Below are 21,220 nucleotides of genomic sequence, written 5' to 3' on the forward strand. Positions count from 1 at the left end.
AGGGAGCGAGGGAAGGGAGACAGAATGAGCGAAAGGTTAATGCACATTGTTGCACAAAAGTAGCAATGGTGGCCTAAGTTTAATGAATGCAATTATGTACTGAATTGGATTTGTGCACAGCTTGTTGGCCAAATTGTGGTTTCAGTTAAAACGATAATTATCTACGAATTGATGTTTTTCGCATAAAACCCATCTTAGTGCACAACTCCACAATTGAAATCCACATCACAAAACCATCTTAACAAAATCACAACTTGTGAGGTACCAACGGTTATTAATTAACGGCTCGGGTTTGAAGAGCAACCCATTAATTGGCCCAATGTTCAGCAGGTTGATCCAGCCCGGACTAAACACATTTGTAGGTCATTTTCAAAGAAAGTTCATAAATTAATTTCTATAATACCAAAAGCAATGAATTAAATAAAAGATTAATACACCCATCTAATTATCTTTTTATTTTCTATATAATCGATAGAATTCATTAGGTAAACAGTAATAGTTACCAATTTACTATGCACCCAACTATTAAAAAAATTAATTTGGAAGCTTAGGCTTATCGGGTCAGCTCGATAGCCCATGGGCCGATCTAGGCCTGACCCATGTATATAACAGGCTGAGTTTCAGCCCGGTTGCTAACAGATCAGGGCCTGCAACCTTGACCCAAACCCAACCCATGGTGAGCTGGGTCAGCTTGGCATACCCGCTGCCCAGCCCATTGCCCACCCCTAACTTCCAGCCCTTCTTCTATAAAGTGATTATTCTGTATCCTTGGTCTGTCAAGTGGGTATCCCCATCTTCTGCTACAAATATACACTTGTTCATCATCTCGCCAATGATTCTAAAAATTGGCATCATGGAATGGTGGAATACGAACCTGACGTTGGGTTATTTGGACCAAAGAATTACTACTATCGGCGTCAACGTGTGGGATATGATCGACCCGACCCTGTTCTGATAGGGTCAGGGTTTGGCAGCAATGAAGGTGGTCTGATTAACTATCCATGAGGTCCAATTAGCATATGGAGTTGGGCATGGTTTATGAAATTTCATACCACACCTAGGTTCAACCTAAGTCTTGATTAAGAACTATTTTTCAGTGTAAAAACTACAAAAAAATAGTAATTTACTGGGTCTGGTTCCGATCTGGTTTATGTTGCCCTTACAAGATCCGGTATGGTTTTGCCATTGGTAAGTCCATTTGGACTTGGACCCGACCCAGTATAGCACCTCAGAAGTGGATTCTAGTCCAAACCAGAGTTACCAAAAGCTTCTTAGGTAGGTGGGAAGCTCGCTTCCCGAAAACTCACTTCCGAAACTTCATGGAAATCTCGATTCCCCTACGCTTCTTTTATGCTTCTCAAACACATGGTCTATGTTTCCTATATGCTTTTTTCACATTTTTTTCATGTTTTTCATATATTTTCTCACGCTTTCACTCACTTTTCTTTAAATTAGTAACCATCATTGTTAGATTTTAACAAAAAATTCAACTCTTTTATTGAAAATTTATGAAATATAAAAATGATCAATTTTATTTTAGTTTTTATTTGTTTCTTGTTTGATTCCTATTCAATTACCATATTGCTTCATTTTTTTTATTTGTTTCTATCACGCTTTCGCGTATCGTTTCCTACATCTTTGGCAACCTTGGTCCAAACCAATTGGGTCATGTGAAGGTCCTACCCTTTGACATCTCAAAGGCTATGTTTGGGAGCCCGAGATGGGAAGGGAGATGATATCTAATAAGGGTTTAATTAATACCACCTACCCCAAAAGAGGAGACGGAGTTAGCACCTTTTCCCAGGCCCGCTGCCATCCGGGCGAACGTGTAGAAGTTTCTGATAAGGAATTTCTGGAATGATTAAATAGGTGTCTGTGGTGATTCGAATATTCCACCTGCTGTTAGGTAATGTAAAAATTGTCCCATTTCTTAGACCAGGCATTCCTTTAGCAGCAAGAACCGGTGATTGTGGTCATTTTCTTGGTTATGCTCGCAATCGGGGCAGTCATCCAACTTCCTTTTTTGGTCCACAAAGAAGTTGATTTTTCAAATTCACCTCCATTTTGGAGATATGTACGCAGTGTCTACTGTTATTCTAGCACAGCTTAGCCCGGTGCTACAAGCCTGCACCATTTCCTTTCGTATTTCGAACGTCTCCTTTTGTACCAAGATATTTTTCAAATGGTAATGCACAGTTAATGAAACTGGTGAATCATTGTGCTTGAGAATGCCTTCTTAATTCTTACTATGTGACAAAACACATACGGTTAATCATTCGGCCATCACTTCCACTTGTTTCATACAGGAAGAAAACACAAACTTTTTGGCCCCACCCTACATCCCCCGATACATCATTTGATGGGAAGGATGATCAACCCATTAAAGGCAAACGGGCAGCATCCTCATGTCATCACTACTCTTTATCCTCACGCATTATCGATATTAATTATTTATTATTTTCATATTCTCACATATACGTATAACGTAAATCAGAAATAATGGAATATGCGTGTGCCTTTTGCCCCTCATGTTGTTGCCACACTCAAAGTTTGTGTAGTCAAATTCTTATTCTTCGACCACCCCTCTCTCTACTCCTGTTCCTCCTGCTGCTAAGCATTTCCTGTCTAAAACATCCCTCTGTTCCCTTCTTGTATAATTCCTGTGGGTTTTCTTTTAGGAACTCAGATCATTGTGGTTCCAAAGAAGAAGAGAAAAACATGTATGCCTGAAGGGGAGGGAGGACCAATCTCTGTCTTCCCTTTTCTATTCCCTTTAGAAGCATCAGAGGCTTGGTTTGAGTGGGTGCAATTGAAATGGGGAGGCTTCACCTGACGTACCTCGATGGAAGGATATACACATGCAAGTATTGTCAGACCCATCTTGCACTCGTCGATGACATTGTTTCCAAGGTTTGCTGCCTCTTGCATCTTCATCCCTCATCCGAAATTGCTCCAAGTGTGGTATACCCACCTAATTGATAGCCATATTGCGTTAGATAATCGCATAGGTTCGTTGGTTGTGATTGCTTTGTTTTGGTTGGTATGGGTTGCATTGGTTTTATGCAAACATTTGGGTTAGGGGAATTGATAATGTGATTCTGCGCCCTGTTTAGTTATCAATTATGAATTAATGCGGAACGATTGTTCTGGTACTTCTCGCATTCGATTGTAGTGCTTCGAATGGTTCAACTTTGGTTTGTGATTGACCTTCAACTTGGAGAACTTAGTGATGGCATGTTAAACTATGAGTCAGAACCAGCGGTTTGTTTAGTACGGGTTGAATACATTTGCGAGAATGTTTACACATGCGGGGGCATCTCATCTTACGGTCTTTGTCTCATCTTATTTTTGTTATCCCAAAAGAGAAGAAAAGAAAGAACAAATGGGGAAAGTAGATGATTGCCTCAATTACTTGGTGCTGGAATGGCGAAACATCAAGGATTCTGCTGTTGTCTATTGGTTTTGTAGATACGTTTCTGTTTTCTCGTGTGTGGACTAATTTTCATGGTCATTTTCCTATGTGGGTGTTGAATGCACCCACATATCTTGAAAAGCTGGATAACTTGGAATATCGCATTAGGCACACGATACAGCCTCCCAACATATCCCAGTTTTCTGGATCAGTGGTTGCATCCAAATATATTATAAATTTGGAAGTGTATCATGTCCTCCTGCCTTTTCTTTAATTAAGAAGCGGAAGTCTGGGCATACAATGGTAACATGATAATTTTATCATATGGTGATGCATCTGAGAAAAGCTTTATCATGATTAACCTCAAGATGGGTTTGTAAAAGTATGCTTGTAAGGATTGCATTCTGGCCTTTATTATGCTCTTTTGGTAGTCCAGAATTGGCATATTACAGAAATAGTATGAGATGAACTGACCTTATTCTCTGTCTGTTCTGTGATCAGCACTTCCACTGCAGGCATGGAAAGGCTTATCTTTTCAGCAAAGTGTAAGTTTCTCAAATTTCCCTGCTCATGGAAGGCATTAGTAAGTTTTAGTCTATGGGGTTCCTAAAAGTTCTTTTTCCTGTAATGCAATCACTGGGGAGAGTTTATTTTTACTCGTTTCTGGTGATTTTAGACTTACCATTTTCGAAGCATAATTTTAATAGCATGTCAATTTGTATATGTTTCAGTGACTGCAATCTTACTGTCGAATGGTTGTCTTTTATGTGTTTTACAGGGCTTTTATGTTTCTAAATTCTTTTCACTTGATATAGTTGTAGCGTTATTACATCTTGGATAAAAGAGTTGCACTATGGCTTCCTCTCCAATTGAAGTAACATATACTTGCAACCTGGAGCTTAGGTATGGACATGTTGACGACAAGTGTTGTTTAGGAAATCTTGAAGTGTTCTTATTCACATTTTAAGAAAGGCCCAAATTGTAATTTGTCTGCAAAATTGTTATGTAAACCACAAGATAGAGAGAAGAAAGAAAACTAGAGAAGACATGAGATTTATGTGGTTCGTCCCTCAAGCCTACGTCCACTCATCGAAAGGAGGAGCAAAAAATCCACTAGCAAGATGCGAGGAAATATAGAGGCGAGATACAAAGCTCTCAAAACCCTAATCCTCAATACACCCGAGACTCTCGTACCTAACTCTCAAAGGAGGCGGCTATATATATGACAAAGGGCATAAAACCTTAGCCGGTACAAAAGGGAAAATTACGAAACTAAACAGGTCCATACCGCAGGGCTCTGGTCTCGGGCCTAACAGCCCGATCCCTCCGCTGCCATCACAAGCCTCATTGAAAATTATCATTGATCGGAGCGGGTCCAGAATTCAAGACACCCACAACAAAATTCTTAGGCTATTTTAAACTTAAGACCTTCTCTAGAGTTCAATGCAGCATATATATGCATATCATAAGTTAAGGAGGCTCTAACTATTTATTTAGAAGTGGTATCCTTAGTTGTTGACATTATCATAATCTCCAGAACAACTTTATACTTTTTCCCATTTAGTGTCAGTACCTTAGTAGATCCATTGGTAAGCCATGATTTAATTAATTTTTTCATAGATTTTATTCTCTTTACTTGTTTTGCTCTTTCTTTTTTGTTGAACCATTTAAGAAGATAATTATCTGTAGATAGTTTTCTTTCCTTAAAGGTGGTAGTGATTTTTCTTTTTTGGTGTTTCATATCACAGAGCTGGAAAACATAGAATACAACAACAACTACGCCTTCATCCCAAAACAATTGGGGTCAGCGATATGAACCAAAAAAAGAAATTCATTTTGGGTCTTCCACATGAATCCTTTTCCTCCAATCATTTCTATCCAATGCCATGTCCTCGGTGAGGTTCAAAGCATTCATATCCTTTCCTATCATCTCCATCCAAGTCTTCCTAGGCCTACCCCGACCTCTTTTAACTAATATATTTTCCCATTTCTCCAACCTTCTAACTGGAGCATCATTAGGCCTTCGCTGAATATGTCCAAACCACCGTAAACGATTCTCTCGCATCTTATTTTCAATGGGTGCAACACCTACCTTCTTACGTATCTCCTCGTTCCGAATCTTATCTTTTATTGTATTTCCACACATCCATCTAAGCATCCGCATCTCAGCTACACTCATTTTTTGAATATGATGTCTCTTGGCAGCCCAACATTCTGTACCATATAGTAAAGCGGGCCTAATAGTCGTCCTATAAAACTTTCCCTTCAACCGCAATGGCATTCTACGATCGCACAGCACTCCAGTTGCACTTTTCCATTTCATCCACCCAACCTTTATCCTATGATTTACATCTCCATCAATTTCTCCATACTTTTGAATGATGGATCCCAAATATTTGAAATAATCATTCACCGGTATTTCTTGCTCACCAAGCTTCACTACACTCCCATCACTACTTCGTTGCTTACTAAACCGACATTCCATATATTCAGTCTTACTCTTACTCAACTTAAAACCTCTAGCTTCCAATGTCTGTCTCCATAATTCTAACTTAGCATTAACCCCAGCTCTAGACTCATCAATCAAAACAATATCATCAGCAAACAACATACACCACGGTACATTTTCTTGAATTGATCTCGTAAGCTCATCCATCACTATCGCAAATAGAAAAGGGCTTAAAGCAGATCCTTGATGTAACCCGACTGTTATCGGAAAATTGGTTGTCACCCCTCCACAAGTGCGGACATTGGTTACTACTCCTTCATACATATCTTTAATTATACTAATGTACTTGAGAGAAACACCTTTCTTCATCATTGTCCACCAGAGAACGTCCCTAGGTACTCTATCATATGCCTTCTCTAAATCAATAAAAACCATATGCAAATCTTTGTTTCTCTCTTTATATCTTTCAATAAGTTGTCTAAGAAGATGTATAGCTTCCATAGTTGATCTTCCAGGCATAAAACCAAATTGATTCTCCGATATCATGACAACCTTCCTCAACCTAGACTCAATCACCCTCTCCCAAAGTTTCATAGTATGACTCATGAGTTTTATACCACGATAGTTTGTGCAATCTTGTATATCACCCTTATTCTTATATAAAGGCACCAAAGTACTCTTCCTCCACTCATTAGGCATCTTATTTGTTCGCCAAATCAAGTTAAAAAGATTTGTCAACCATTCTAAATCTTTCTCTCCCAAGCATTTCCAAGCCTCGATAGGTATACCATCTGGGCCAACTACCCTTCTTGATTTCATTTTCTTCAAAGCCTCTGCAATTTCTTTCTTTTGAATCTTGCGCATGAAGTCACGATTTATCTCATGAAAAGGAATGGAGAAGTCTCCAAGATCTTGAGCATGACTATCATTAAATAGCTTATCAAAATAATCTTTCCATCTCTCCTTAATCTCCTCATCTTTGACTAAAACCCTTTGTGTTTCAACTTTGATACATCTAACCATACCCAAATCCCTCGATTTCCTATCTCTCATCTTTGCAAGCCTATAAATACCCTTCTCGCCTTCTTTGGTATCCAACTTGTCATAAACCTCCTTATATACCTTAGCCCTCGTGTTTCGAACTACTTTTTTAGCTTCCTTCTTTGCTATCATATACTTCTCCAAATTCTCATTATCACGACTCTTACTTAGATTTCTATAACACTCTCTTTTAACCTTAATAGCTAATTTGACATCCTCGTTCCACCATGATGTATCCTTACCTAGTGGTGCACCGCCTTTAGACTCACCCAATACCTCCTTAGCCACTTTTCTCATGCCACCTGCTATCTTATTCCACATTGATTCTGGAAAACATAGAATATGATAGAAAATTTGAAGCTGTTAAATTTTCTTTTATAACTTATCCAAATGAGTGATGTCGTGAAAGTTTGAGGCTCTTGAATAATGAAGGGAGTTGATGACTGATCTTTTTGTATGCAGTTTATTTTATGGGAGAAGAATGATACTATGTAATTCCTCACTATGGTTGTCATAATTAATTTGTAATTTCAATCCTACTAATGGCATGAGATTTTGGGCTAGTCTATGGAAAAATTGATTCAAGCAGGCTGATTCTGTCAATTTGTGATCACGTGGAGCCAACTCGACCTGTTGAAACAGTCTGTTCATGTCATCACTTACCTTCTGTGGTCAAAGTGTTGTCCTTTCAGAAGCATCGAACCCTTTGTCTTGCTAAGTAATAAAGATGAATCTTGCTTCGCCTCCTTATATTAGCCTCTGTGTTGTTGATGAAACTGCAGAAAGCATACCTAAAACCTGAAGGGAATTTTAAGGGTATCTATGTCACAGGGATTCGGCTCAAGGTTGTTAAATACGATGAGGCGAAGCGAGGCGTTGAGCCTGCGCTTCGCCTCTGAGGCGTACGCCTCTCACAACTGGTATGAAAGTGAAGCGGTGGGAGGGGAGGCAGGGAGCGGCGGTGGAGCAGCTGGCCGGCACCTGGCGGTGGATCCACCGGCAGTTGGGGTTAGCACAGCCGACGAATCGGGCAGAGGAGGAAGACTTGGGGATGAAGGAGGGGGTTCTGGAGGTTGATGAGGGGCAATTTGCGCATCACAGCACGCCTCAGTACCTTGAGCGTGCGCCTCGCCTCTGAGGCGTACGCTTCAGATACTGAGGCGTACGCCTCTCACAACACTGATTCGGCTAGCAAGGTGCCGCACCCGCGTCGACGCGACTCGATGCGGGAGCGGGTGCGGTCAACCCGACCCTGGGTGCGTTGACCGCACCTAGGGTCATTTTTGTCCATTTTTTTTATTTTTTTTTTTAAATTTTTTTGCCCTATGAAATGGGCTGTGGAATTCAAAAAAAAAACTTTGTGGTGGGTGGGTGGGTGGGGGGGGGGGGAGGGGCGCTGCCCCCCTATAACCCCCCCCCCTGACCCCCGCCCGCTGATCGCGCAGCGGGACCCATGCCGGGGGGAGCCCCCGGACCCCCCTTCCTTCAAGGGCAAAAACAATGAATCAAGCTCCACAACTCATCACTTTCATCTTTGGGGACAATCATATAAGATAAAAAAATGGTAAAAAATAAGTTGGGCATAAATGTCATGGACCTTAACAGCTACCATACATTCATACATATACACTATACATGATATATATATATATATTACATTTTTGCCCCTGCCGCATCCCCGCACCCGCACCCATGTGACATAGAAGGGCATGTTTGCAATGCCCTGTGATTCTCGGATTTTTTCAGCTTCCCGTGATTGTGAATCACAAACACATTACTTTCTCGAGTTTAGCGAAACATGAGAAAGCGCGAGTTGTGATTGGATTCTCACTTGAGAATACTTTTCCCTTGAATCATGCGAAAGTTGGTCACAAGACTGACCTTCTGACCAACAATCACAGCTTTTGGATTCTCGGTTGTGATTGCTCATCCCACCCGTGACCAAAGCAAACATGCCCTAAGTTAATGTAATAACTCATTTTTATCATATTTGTATTGCTTAGACTTTTTTATTAAAAACTGTTATACATATTTGTGCCAGTTTAATAGTTTGATTTGTATTTATATTTAAAAGTCATTTCTCTAGCATTTTGTTGGACCTTGGTGTGTGTCATTTGTATATGTTATCATTGGGCAAGCTCTGAATATGCTTCTGGTTGGTTGCTTCTTGATCTAACTCTTCATTGAGAGATCACCAACGGTAACATTTAGACACTGGGAGAGGAAATAGATACAAATGTCATAATATAGCACTGTCTCACAACAAAGCCAACAAGCCCTGCATAACACCAAGCAATGCTATAAAACTACCCTATGCTTGTAGCCACAGTGGATAGATCAAATTTCATTGAGGTTTGGTTCTGCTCCACAATTACTTAAATCATGCCCAGTGGGTTAGACACCAAGTTTTTAGATGTGCCAAACGAGGATATGAGCATGTCCTTGATGAATTTGGATTGAGTAGATTGTCTTCGTCTTTTTTCACATACAGTACTTACCTAGGAATGTGGATGCATAACATATATTTTACATGAGCTTTCCCCTATCATGTCCAGATAACTTTGTTTTCACTTTTTTTTCAAAATAATTGGTTATAAACTGTCCCCATTTGGTCTGGATTCACAGGAGAATCTAAAACTCTAAATTTGTGTGTTTAAAACCCATAGCAAATGTGACTTGGTCAAATTACTCAAAAGTGTCCTAAATTAACAAGTGTCTATCCTTGGGTTTCATGCAAAAATTATAGCAGACACTTGATTGTAGGATCTTATTGGTTTGAAAAGTTGGCCAGCCACCAATATTTTCAAAAGCATCTTTATTCTAAGTATTTTTCGTGTTGATCTGATTGTTTTAATACACAAGCTACCCTGGCTTTGATCCTCATTTTAGTCATTATGCTCTTGCTAAGAGGTATATTCGCACAAGGGCTCCACCCATCTGGTATAGGGCGAATCTTGAAACTTACTAAGCCAAAGGGATGCCTCGAGATTGAAACTCATGGGTGTGCATCCCTTATCAGGAGGCCAAACTAGTTGTGTAAGCTAAGCTCAAAGTCGGAACAATACTAAGCTCCACAAGTGTAGCATGTCTAAATACAAGCTCATGCAGCTGAAATGGCAATTTAACTGTTGCCCACCATTAACTGGAATTTATTAGTGTAATTGTCTTATGGTAACTTGTACAAAGTGCCTTGCGCATATTTGCTGCCTTAAATTTTTCAGTTCTGAAACCTTGATCACATTGTGTGGACTTGCAGAATACACAGTGTATCCTGCTCCACTATAGGCTTCAGTTGATTCTGCATCTTCCTTAGCTAGCCACTTGTGAGGCTTTATAATGAATCATATGTTATATTCTTTTAGTAGGCTAAAGTTCCAGTCAACTTTAATGGAAATCCATTTTGCTCTCAGCATTTTGATAAGAGATGCATGCATTGTATTATGCTCTAGATCCAGCAAAGAATGGGGGGACAAATGCAAAATTTCAGCATTGATTTGATGAGGACTCTAGTTAGGGAAGTTGATTAACACATGAATATCTATGGATCACGCAAAGGAATCCCAACAATGATATTTGGAGCCAACTCGTGTAAGGAATTTTATGTACTTCTAAAGAGCAGGCCCTTTTCTTGTCCCAGAGAGCTGTACTTGCATTCAATATTCATGCTTCTAGATCTTGTTTTCTACATTTTTTTCGGGCTTTCATATGTTACTTTTATATTTACGTGGTGTTTTGACAGTGTGAACGTTTCACTGGGATATAAGGAAGAGAGGATGATGATCACTGGCATGCATACTGTTGCTGATATATTTTGCATTGGGTGTGGATCAATTGTAGGATGGAAATATGTAAGATCATTGGAATACTAGTTGTATATTTTCATCTTAATTCCACCTATGATGGATCACCGGCTTGCTTGCAGGAGGTTGCTCCTGATAAGACACAGAAATACAAGGAGGGAAAGTTCATCTTAGAGAGGTAACAATGTAGTATTTAGCTGGCTTGCTTTTTTGACATGTGCTGGTGCAATGTTGCATGGAGTTACTGGCACCGTGTTTCTTGGTAAGCAGGATGAAGGTGGTTGACTTTGATGGAACCAACTTTTGGATAAGCAGCGAAGCTCAGGTGGGCAGAAGCGATGCAGACAATGCTGGAGATTAAGCATCAATATGCAACACAGACAGTAGTTATTTGATCGTATATTCTTGGCTTCTCATGTCTTAAAACTGTTTGCAATCGTGCAAAGCTTATGAACATGATTGTACACTCCTTCCTGCATGCTTAAAATATGGTACTAGCATTAGCCTCTCTGTAAATGTCTCGCCAATTCAATTGATGCTTGCTGTGCAATGCATTATGTCGTGGTGGAAACAAGTTCATAGCATTGGATTTACAAATGCTAACGCAGGCATCAGTTTCCCCGTTTACTCCATGAATTTGGTCTTGCATGTTCTTGCCCGATAGACCCTTAATAAAAAACAACAACAACAACAACAACAATGCTACAGTTAATATAATCTTTCTATGTGTAACCCATGAAATTTTGGGGTTGTAACGTTATGTTTACTTAATGCATTCATTTGTGAACCAGCATCGTCAAACCATCCTCGTCAAAAAAATTACATTTCCCAACTTGGGGAGACCGCCTACAAATTCAGCTTGTCTTCAGTCTTTAATGAACCAGTAAAACGCAGTGGTGGTGTCAATAGAGGTAATAGTTATAGACCATGAGCTCCGACAATGATGAACCGACAACCCTCCTGTATCTATTCTAATGAGTCCATCTTCCTTCTCTTCGGGCCAAAAGCCTGTTCCAGATCCTTCAAACACATGCAGAAATGTTAGGTGGTACCATAGTTCCTAGATGACATCAAAACTTGATGCTTCAGTTTTAAACTATCCATTGATTTTTCTTTTTTTTTTGTTAAATAACTAAAAAAGAAAAAAAACAGTTTTTTGCAAATTGGTCCCTGCCTTGTAGTCATTTTGCACAGTAGTCCGTGCCTTTTGTCATTTTTCAAATCCGTCCTTGCCTTTCTCGCCGTTATTGCAAATTGGTCTCTGTAAATAGCTGTTAGTCAAACACTGCCATGGTTAACCGGTCACCAAAATGCTCCTCATCAAATATTTGCTAGTTTATTAACCTTTTGCAAATTAGTACCTACCCTATTCACATTTTGCAAATCGGTCCTCCTGTATAGGCAAAATTCTCAATCTATCTGCCCTTTAACAGTACCGTCAGGAAAGCTAATGGCTGCTAACTTCATGGACTGATTTGCAAAGGTTAATGAAAAGGCAGGGACTGAGGGAGGGACCAATTTGCAAAAAATCCAAAAAAAAAAACATTCTTCGGAACCGGCTAAATATCAACTGCAAAATAAGATTACAACATGAAGTCGAACTGATATTACCTTAAACTGCAGGCGAGTTTTGCCAAATCCTACTGTTGTCTTGCTGACATCTCCGGTCTTAATACGATCAAGCAATGGCTCAGTGCCAGATTCCAGGTCTGAGCCATTATTAGGCCCTGAATCAGAGCCATGGAATGCAACCTCCAATTCTTCACCTCCATCACAAAGGGTTTCCTGATCGTCCTCACCAGAGCTTAAACATGGGTGAACTGCAGAATTTTCTCTAGTCTGAAGGGTCATGATGCTCTCCTTTCCCAGGCCAACATAATCTGACAGGACCACATACGGCTTTTTATCAAGCAAAGGTTTTGGATATCAAAGGGCACCCACCTGTGATAATCAATACATCTTTCACTTGGCAAAGAAAAATATGAAAACAAAGTAAACGAAGCACATGCATTCAGTTTTTTAACGAGTTCCGTTCCATAACATTAAGCAGCAGGGAAACACCGCGCACCCTTTACTCATGACATGTACATGTTTATTCCATGGCATGTCCGAATAAGAACCTGCCTGTGGAAGGTATCGCTATGCAAGAGCTTCAACAACCTAAAATCTTGCTAGACTTCTTAAAGTGATGATTTGTTTTTGTTTGACAGCTCGATGCTCGACTTCTTAAAGAGATAATTTGTTTTTATGTTACTTAATTCAATGCTCCTCTTTTCCTTAGGCTGGAGATTGGGTTACAGTTTCAACTGTAGTCACCTATATCGATGATATTTTGAAAATATCACGAGAAATTCTGATGTTTTAAGGTAGCCGATAATATCGGTAAAATCTCATGATATTTTCAAAATATCGTTAAAAATTAAAATAGCATGATAATATCGAGATATTATCATGATATTATTGCAAAAAAAATAAAAAATCTTATTTTTATATATTTTAAGTTCATTTTTACTATTTTTTGTTTCATTTGTATTTTGAAAACTTGTTTCTTTATATTTTTGTAAGAAAAAGAATAGAAAACTTCTTACTATTTTTTTCAATTTTTTAGCTTCCAAGATTTTCTCAATATTTTCCTCATTTTGAAAATATCTCTGAGAAAAGCTCTAGCTGAGAAATTACCTTGAACGATATAGGTGACTACGGTTTCAAATATATGAGCAGACAGCCATTTGTATGATAAACCAATCCATGCCATACTAACCCCTTTTATGTCTTCTTCTGAGAAAAGTCCTTGCATATGAAACCTGTCTAGGATTTTGCTTTTTTTTTTCAGAACAAGTTGTTTAGCTTTCAGGGTATTGGCTGATTAACAATTTAATATCTGTTAAAAGCTCAACTAGCTCATTTAACTAAGAACTAGAAGAGATGCACAGACACGTAAAACCAAATAAAAAATATGAGACTAGAAATTTGCAACACTAGCAATTCCACCGAAGACCTGATTTACACTTTAGATAGTAAACTCTTCTTCCATGTCTATCATTTCAACAGCCAATCTAATGAGAAACAAGAAACTTATTTAAAAACAGGGAACTTATTTTTCTTAGGAACATCATGTAGGATGTGCAAAAGTTGATATTAACAAATCCGAACAAAAATTAAAGGTGGGCTATCAACTTCTAAAATATTACACAACCACAAGCACAACAGAAGCTAGAATTGATGTTGCATCTTATTTTTTGAATAGAAGAATTTGGGGTCCTGAATTGTTCAAGTCACAAAAATTTCTATCGTGCTTTACGGTCCAGGCAAGTGGAAAGTGCAAACTGGTAACATCCTATTTGTTCACCAACTTATGACAGAGACCATTTCCTTGTTTGCATACAATCAGGAAAGTTCTCATGATTTTGTGCCAACTAATTTATGATTATGCTGCAAACAGCCCAGAGAAAAGATCTAGAATGGGCCACCAGGACTTTCAACACCATCACACAAAAGCTAACCTGGTTCATATCTCAAAATGTATAAAAGATAAAAAACATAAAAGGATTAAAATAAAATAAAATATAGTAAACAACTAAATGTATGTTGCCTATAGAATGATAGAGGTCTACAAAGACGCAGCATTCTGAGCTGGCTAGTCACACCTAAAAACTACACAAAGAGGATCATGTAAATAAAATGGCCATTTGAGAGACCAAGCTACATGAATACCCATAAAGCATAGTTTAAGTTCTTGATATTCAATTTGTCTCCCATCAGAGGGTATTCTCCATAAATCATGGATTAGCTCTAGGGGCATACACAAGCAGAGATGAGCGCAGGCTTGACCTGTGTGAGCTCCACTGAATACAGCTTTGTACTAGGCTCAAGCTCAGCTAATCTATGCCATGTAAACCTTTTCTTTTTCAACTTTACATTTAAGGTGAAAAGCTCTCGTATCCAAGCAACAGTGCAGAACCACCCCACCAATGTGGATATATCAATCTTACTATTTATCAAGCTTAATTGAGCTGAGCCTTTCCAAGCCCATGCAAGGCTCAGGCTCAGCTTGCTATTGAGCAAGTTTTGAATCCAGACCTATGTCACATGGGTGCGGGTGCGGGTGCGGCACTTTTAAAAAACTTGGGTGCGGGGGTGCAGCAAAATATATATATATATAAAGTCCAAAAGTTGGACATAAATGACCCTGGGTGTGTTGACCACACCCAGGGTCAGGTTGACCACACCAGGTACCGCACCCGCGTCGCGTCGACACGGGTGTGGCACCTAGTTATCCGAGTCCCTGTGACATAGATCCAGACTCAAGATCAGTCAGTTCATTAAATAAACAAGCCCAGGGAGAGCCTTCTTGCAAAAAAGCTTGTTTATCTTGCACCCTTAACTCCATGCTTGTACTTCTAGATGCAACTGTTGCTATTTTCAGCAGCGAAGTTCCAACCGTCAAATGAAAGGTTTGAAAGGACAAGACACAAAGAGGTATCTGAGACAACCAACATGAAAGGGCAACAATACCATCCATATTATACAGTTAGGTGGTGGACCGCATGCATCAAAATTTGAGGACAGAATTGGATTAACACTAGATAGGCTTACAGATTATGTGATGCAAGATGACTTACTGGTAACGAAGAGGGCATAGAAGCTCTGAGGGAGAGTATGACGCCTTATATTTCATTTTGCTGCAGGAGTGGATATAATATCCAAGATAAGAGTACTGCATGCTGGGACAGAGGACCTGTACTTCTTTGACCCAATTAATTTCCTGCAGAGCAGAATATTTGCCAAGTGACAAAAAGGCAAAGTCTGGGTCCCAGAATAAATATTTACTTGACAGGCATCTTGGAAGGACATCTATTACACCAACTGCAACAAGCTTCCCATCAATCAAATACTGTTGATGGAAAGAGCCAAACCCACAAGGTGGAACTTTGCCATCATCAGGTGGGACGAATATGAGAGGAGTTTCCACCAAAAATTCTATATAAGAAGTTTCATTCAGTCGATCCGGTTTATCATTATGCACTATAGTTTGATAGCGTCTATAAAGAGCAAATTCCTCAGGATCAAAACTTGACCTGTTCATGCGAATCTCAAGTTTTTGCTTTTTGCACTGAGACAGCCCTTTGTCACTCAGAAGGCACTTCCGCTTGGCATTAGCTACATTAAACCCAAGAGATTGAATAGAGGCTTCTACGGTGGAAGGTGCTATTTCTGAAGTAGCCTGTTTTGTTGCTGAATAAAAGTTGATGTGGCCATTGCATGCTAGGACCGACAATCCAGAAAGTTCACCTTGCTGTTCCAATGATTTGGCCAGTTCAGCAGATACATAGGTTTGTGAAAATTCCTTTTTTATTGATGATGACCTCTTTATAGTTGCTTCTATCTGAAAGGCAATACTGCTTGTATACAACAAATCTCCAGCAACGTTTCGCAGCTTCTTCTTGATTTGTGGCACTGCCTTCTTGACAGAAGCATGTGGAAAGTCCATCATGGAAGGTAAAACACCACATTTGATGCATGCATTAACAGCATTATCAATCTTAATGGATAAATTCCTTGCACACTGATCCAACTCATGTGTAACTACACAAATATCACCAGGAAATTCTTCCATTAATGTGCCTGAGAATCCATTTGAAGACACATTGCCATAATTGGTGCATGTATTCTTAGAAGTATGTGATTGGTCCTCCCTCAAATCTGTCTTCTTTAAGCAAAACATGCCATCTAAGAACCTGCATGTTGATTGCTTTCAGCATGAGGTCTTTAAAAAAAATCACAAACAAACAGCCCGTATCCTGATTCACTATATGAATATAAGCTTGTTAATTTAAGCTATCATGTAAATTATGTTTATCCTAGTATAAAATGCAGACAACATCCTGGAATATAAGGAGATCTATGTGCACTTAGCAGAAGTGCAAATATTCAGTGAAATTACCTTTGCATTTTTCTAGATACACGAAGTTGCTCTTTGGAGGGAACAAAGTCATCCACCTTAAGACGGATGGTGTATGAAGGGCAGCATGTTCTTTCCATCTCAGGTTTGTAAAGAAGTGACCCAAATCTCCTCCATCCACGGTCAAGAAGTTCTGTAAACATTAAAAAGTTCTGTAAATACTAAGGTAGGTGAAAGACAACAATGAATAGTTTCATTCTATAAACACCAATAAAATTAACTTGAGTCAGTAAAGCATAATATTGGATGTGCAAACCTTACCAACAAAGAGAGGAATCTAAGAAATTAAAAGTGCAAGGGGAAGACTGCAATAATAAAAGCAACAGTTAAGCAGCCAATGATTTAGGCCGTACTCCTGCTGCCCCCAGTTAAATAATCTATAGACTGGATTTAGTTTTCGTAATCTAAGTAGAAATAATGGATGTCCTCAATTTCTGCTTCTGGACTTATGGATAGGGCCAAAATTTTAAGTAGAAAAAGAAATAGGTAAATTATCTCAATTATGCTCCTTCAAGCATAGACATCTCCCAAGAATCACTTCGGAAAATCAGTGAGCCAGATGTCTGAACAACAATTATGAAGAGATACAAAAACTGAGGCTTCATCAATGATCAAATTTAGTGACAAAGTAAGCTCTCAATAACACACATTAGTGTATTAGGCACCAGCATCACAGATGATGCTCGTGTTGAAATGCTTGTGTGTGTGTGTGTGCACCCATACAAATGTCCTGTTTTTTTTTTATAGGCAAGCTGGGGTTAGGTACACCCCCACCAGTTATACAATGTAGCATTGGGTTTTGAACTTGCAACATCCCAACACAAGGTGATGTTCACTAACAGCTCCTACCAAACAAGCAGAGTCCCCAGTTGGATGCAAATGCCCTGGTTTAGTTTTCTGCTATTAGCTCAATTATTTTCATACTAATGTTCAAATTATTCATGTCTGTATTGACTCTGTATGCCCAGCATTTGTCATTTTTTGCACAAAAAATTCCACGAAAAAAAGTTTCAGGAACTTGCGTTTCAAACAATAATTTGCAACTCTAAAATCTAAATTCCCATTAGAAAGTGTTGGTCAACATGACATGCTAATACTCATAGCACCTAATGGCTAAGCCAAGACTTACATGAATTAAACAAAATAAAACAGGCCCCAACCAGGTCCAACCCGAATAGGAAAATGAACCTTAAGCTTGGATCCATATTCACCCAAAACGGGCTCATCAGGATCAGATATCAAATCCAGATGATCCAATCCATTTCATCATATTCATCAGTCAAGATAGATGGCAAAAGGAAACAGTATCCAGCACTGTTTATAAAAAATTACAGAAATCTAATGAAATTTACATTGTAAATTAAATTAATCACATTCTCAGCATTTCCCCAGCTGGACGCACCTTGGTAGTCATCCACTGTGATGCTGTGAGCCAATAAACCTGAAGAAAGAAATGACAAATGAAGCATGTCAAGGAAAATGTCAAGATACATATCAAAAGCATTCATATGAATGGTTTAGTACAGATAAGAGAATCTTCCGTTTAACCACCTAACCTATGACAAAATTATGTTTAACTGCTTCTGTTTCAAAGATTTTCGAATAGGATCCTGAGTTTTCAGTATATTGCTCATATGAAGGATTTAGGCTACTTTTTTATCATTCGACTCCAGTTCACTTATTGAAATGACATTGTATTCATTTATTTTTTTCAAATGACTCTATGTCACTTTTTGTAGTTGTATTATGTTAAAGTTAAAGAAGCAACTTTAGCAAGTCCAGCTGACTCTTTAAAATGACACTTTAACTATTTCTTTTTCTTTAAATGATTGAATAACTTTTTGTGGTTGTAGTACAGTTAAGGTTAAGTCAATAACTTTAGCAAGAAAAGTTATGAGCAATATGTTGAAAAGACAGGCGCAAAGTTTTGAAACACATGAGGTTAAACGTAATTTTGTCATAGACGTAAAAATCCTACAAATAATGCACCAATGATACACCAAATGCAAGTGCCACAGAGATATACATGTCTAAGTAAAATGATCAACAGATTGAACCAACTTAACACAGAATCAGTACGAGATGTGCTTTAAACAAACAGCAGACAAGATGACTTTGCCAAAAGAATCTTATTGCACCAGTTAACCTGTAAATTAGATGGAAGAAACCAAGAAGAGATATTAATTGTCCATCCAGTCAGTGCCTTTTCAGGATAAAAGAACAACTAGACATCAAGCAAAATAAAAACAACCAAGGGCATCTCAATTGCACCACACTAAAAGAAAGAGAGACCATGTGGCACAACAGACTCACTTGATCACAGGTATTGAAAGGACATTATTCCAAGGAAAAGTTACTGAGAAAAAAAAACTGAATAGAACTACTCAGCTTCTCAAACAAAGTGGATCATAAAGGACTTTATTGAATTTGCGTTCATATTATCGTACGTGATTTCAGACCAATAGCAGAGAAAAAAGAAGAGAGAGAGAACCAAATTTCCATGAAATTACATGATTCACCAAAAATCCTAACCTTGTGCAAACTTTATAAATTCACTGTTTCAATTACTCTTGCAAATTCTCTTTCTTTTGCATAATTCAGCTTCTAGATCCGATCTACCCATAAAACAGATTAGAAACAGCCATGGCGAAGTACCTTATAGGAAATTAAAAGTGTAGGTTCAAATTCCATGGGCGTCACCCCTTGCGCAAGCCGATGCATGGCGACTCCCTAGGGGCAAGGGGTAAGCCCACGGAGTTTTACGCTGCCAGGATAGTGATCGTAAGTATGGCAGGCAGAGCCAGCGCGGCTAGGTCTCTGATCATGGGGGCGGTTTCTCCATGTGAACATCAGAAGAAAAAAACAGAAGACACACAAGCTTGTGCTGATTGTCAGCTAAATCATTCAGCAAGGAAATTAGGTAAATTTCGGGAATTGTAATCCCTCAGTCCAATCGTGGTCTGAAAGAGTTTCCGATCTGTAAACGAGTAACACGAAATCCAAAAATCTCGAAGCAAAAGGATGATTCAGCATAAGACAGAAGCAAGAAGGCAGCCAGAGATTAATTCAAGCTATTCAAGTAATCGTCACGAATGTAAGAACATCAGACAATCGGAGCACAAGACAAGAAGTGAGCACCGTGAGCGAGGCTCGTCTGGCCTTCGGATTTGCAGTAGCTGCAGGAGGTACCGTTCTTCCCGAAATCGGTGATGACGCTTTCTCCGGCGACTCTGCTACTACTGCTGCTGCTCTGGTCCGCCCGTCCGTCCATTTCCACGACGAGAAAGTTTCCTTCAACTACAAGGATCGCTAGAGTTTCGGAAGATTGGATTCGAAGAAGGCAGAGAAGAAAAATAAAAGGTAAAAAGGAAAGCGAGCGACCGCAGCCCAACACCTTCCCTCCTCTTCTTCTTCGTTGCCTTCGCCAGCAACCCGATCATACCTCTCTCAAACGCCTCAACGGCAATTTTTCCTCCTCTGCATACCCAAAATTTACCCTTAGCAAACTGGACTGGAGTAAGACGTGAACGCCAGAAATCCAAGCTGGGTCGGACGCGTGTCCAAGGAACATTGGACAGAAAATTCTCAAAGGCACCTTGGTTACCGTCCATCACGATGATGAACGGCATCACCCAAAGCATGTCAGAGGTTCTGTGTCCTGAGAACTTAGTACCCCGTTCTGATGTGGGCCTCACGGGAGCCATCGACGCGTTTCACGCTTGCAGGGATAAACTATCTTTAAAAAATGCGGAGAAAAGATTTCTTTGTTTTTTTTGGTTGTTGACTGACTCCATCGAATACGTTTGGAAGAAAGAAAAATCCCACAGTAAAAAGAAAAATTTGTCTACGACAAATTTTAATATGATTACATTTTCAAAGGAAAAAATCTTGGTTTGTGTGTATAGCATGAGAAAAACAAAGTAGAAAAATGAGAGAGAAAGGTGAATCTATCAAATTAGAGAGAGAAAGATGAAGATAGAGGAAGCTCTTTTTATTGCAGCTCATGGAACAAGATGTGGGTGTGAGTGAACAGTTGCCTAATGCAACAAAAAAAATTTATAGGAGCCAGCCAACTTTATGATGTTCACGTTGGACATTTTCATGAAAAAAATGAAAATTAGCCATTGGATCAAGGAAGATGAAACGGCCAATAATTCAATATCACCATATTATGGTAGTATTAAACCATTGTATATATATACATACATACATGTATATATAATATAATGTGTATATTTCAGACCATTTATCTCCCAGAATCCTTTAAAATACATATTTTCATGTGTTTTTTGTTTAATTTAAACCATTATATATGTAATCTTATCGACCATCTCAACAGAAGTTGGGCACAACTCTCTTGGGTTCCTCCCCAAGAAGAGGGCCTCCCACCACCTTGGCAAAGGTCATAAATCCAACTCCCCCCCTACTCATCCCGTACCAATCGGCCAAAGCCATTGTTGACGGATCGGAAACAACTCTTAGAAAGCACGAAGAGATAAAAGAATAATCAGTGGAGGTCAGGATTAAATGGATATGGAGCAGGAGGTTGGGATAAA

General features: G+C 39.1%; 2 protein-coding genes and 1 pseudogene across 3 annotated transcripts; 1 reads left to right on the plus strand and 2 right to left on the minus strand.

Annotated features, from left to right (window-relative positions):
• The first annotated feature begins 2,498 nt into the window (after positions 1-2,498).
• LOC149823142 (protein yippee-like) lies at positions 2,499-11,218 on the plus strand. The gene is made up of 5 exons (XM_090018682.1): positions 2,499-2,910; positions 3,914-3,957; positions 10,642-10,750; positions 10,825-10,880; positions 10,973-11,218. Exons 1-5 carry the CDS (start codon positions 2,815-2,817, stop codon positions 11,061-11,063), a joined length of 396 nt encoding a protein of 131 aa, XP_089874808.1. The 5' UTR covers positions 2,499-2,814; the 3' UTR covers positions 11,064-11,218.
• Positions 11,219-11,402: 184 nt separating this feature from the next.
• Positions 11,403-16,404, minus strand: LOC149823143 (arginyl-tRNA--protein transferase 1-like; annotated as a pseudogene). The gene is made up of 3 exons (XR_016434727.1): positions 15,325-16,404; positions 12,314-12,643; positions 11,403-11,722 (listed from the first exon to the last, which is right to left on the minus strand). The product of XR_016434727.1 is annotated as an arginyl-tRNA--protein transferase 1-like (transcript).
• Positions 16,405-16,642: 238 nt separating this feature from the next.
• LOC149823144 (arginyl-tRNA--protein transferase 2-like) lies at positions 16,643-20,150 on the minus strand. Its single transcript, XM_090019894.1, has 3 exons — positions 19,803-20,150; positions 18,067-18,105; positions 16,643-16,797 (listed from the first exon to the last, which is right to left on the minus strand). Exons 1-3 carry the CDS (start codon positions 19,933-19,935, stop codon positions 16,643-16,645), a joined length of 327 nt encoding a protein of 108 aa, XP_089876020.1. The 5' UTR covers positions 19,936-20,150.
• Between the last annotated feature and the right edge of the window lie 1,070 nt (positions 20,151-21,220).

Source organism: Nuphar pumila, chromosome 10 (genome assembly GCF_984573655.1).
Source record: "Nuphar pumila chromosome 10, dmNupPumi1.hap1.1, whole genome shotgun sequence".
Classification (NCBI taxonomy): Eukaryota; Viridiplantae; Streptophyta; class Magnoliopsida; order Nymphaeales; family Nymphaeaceae; genus Nuphar; species Nuphar pumila.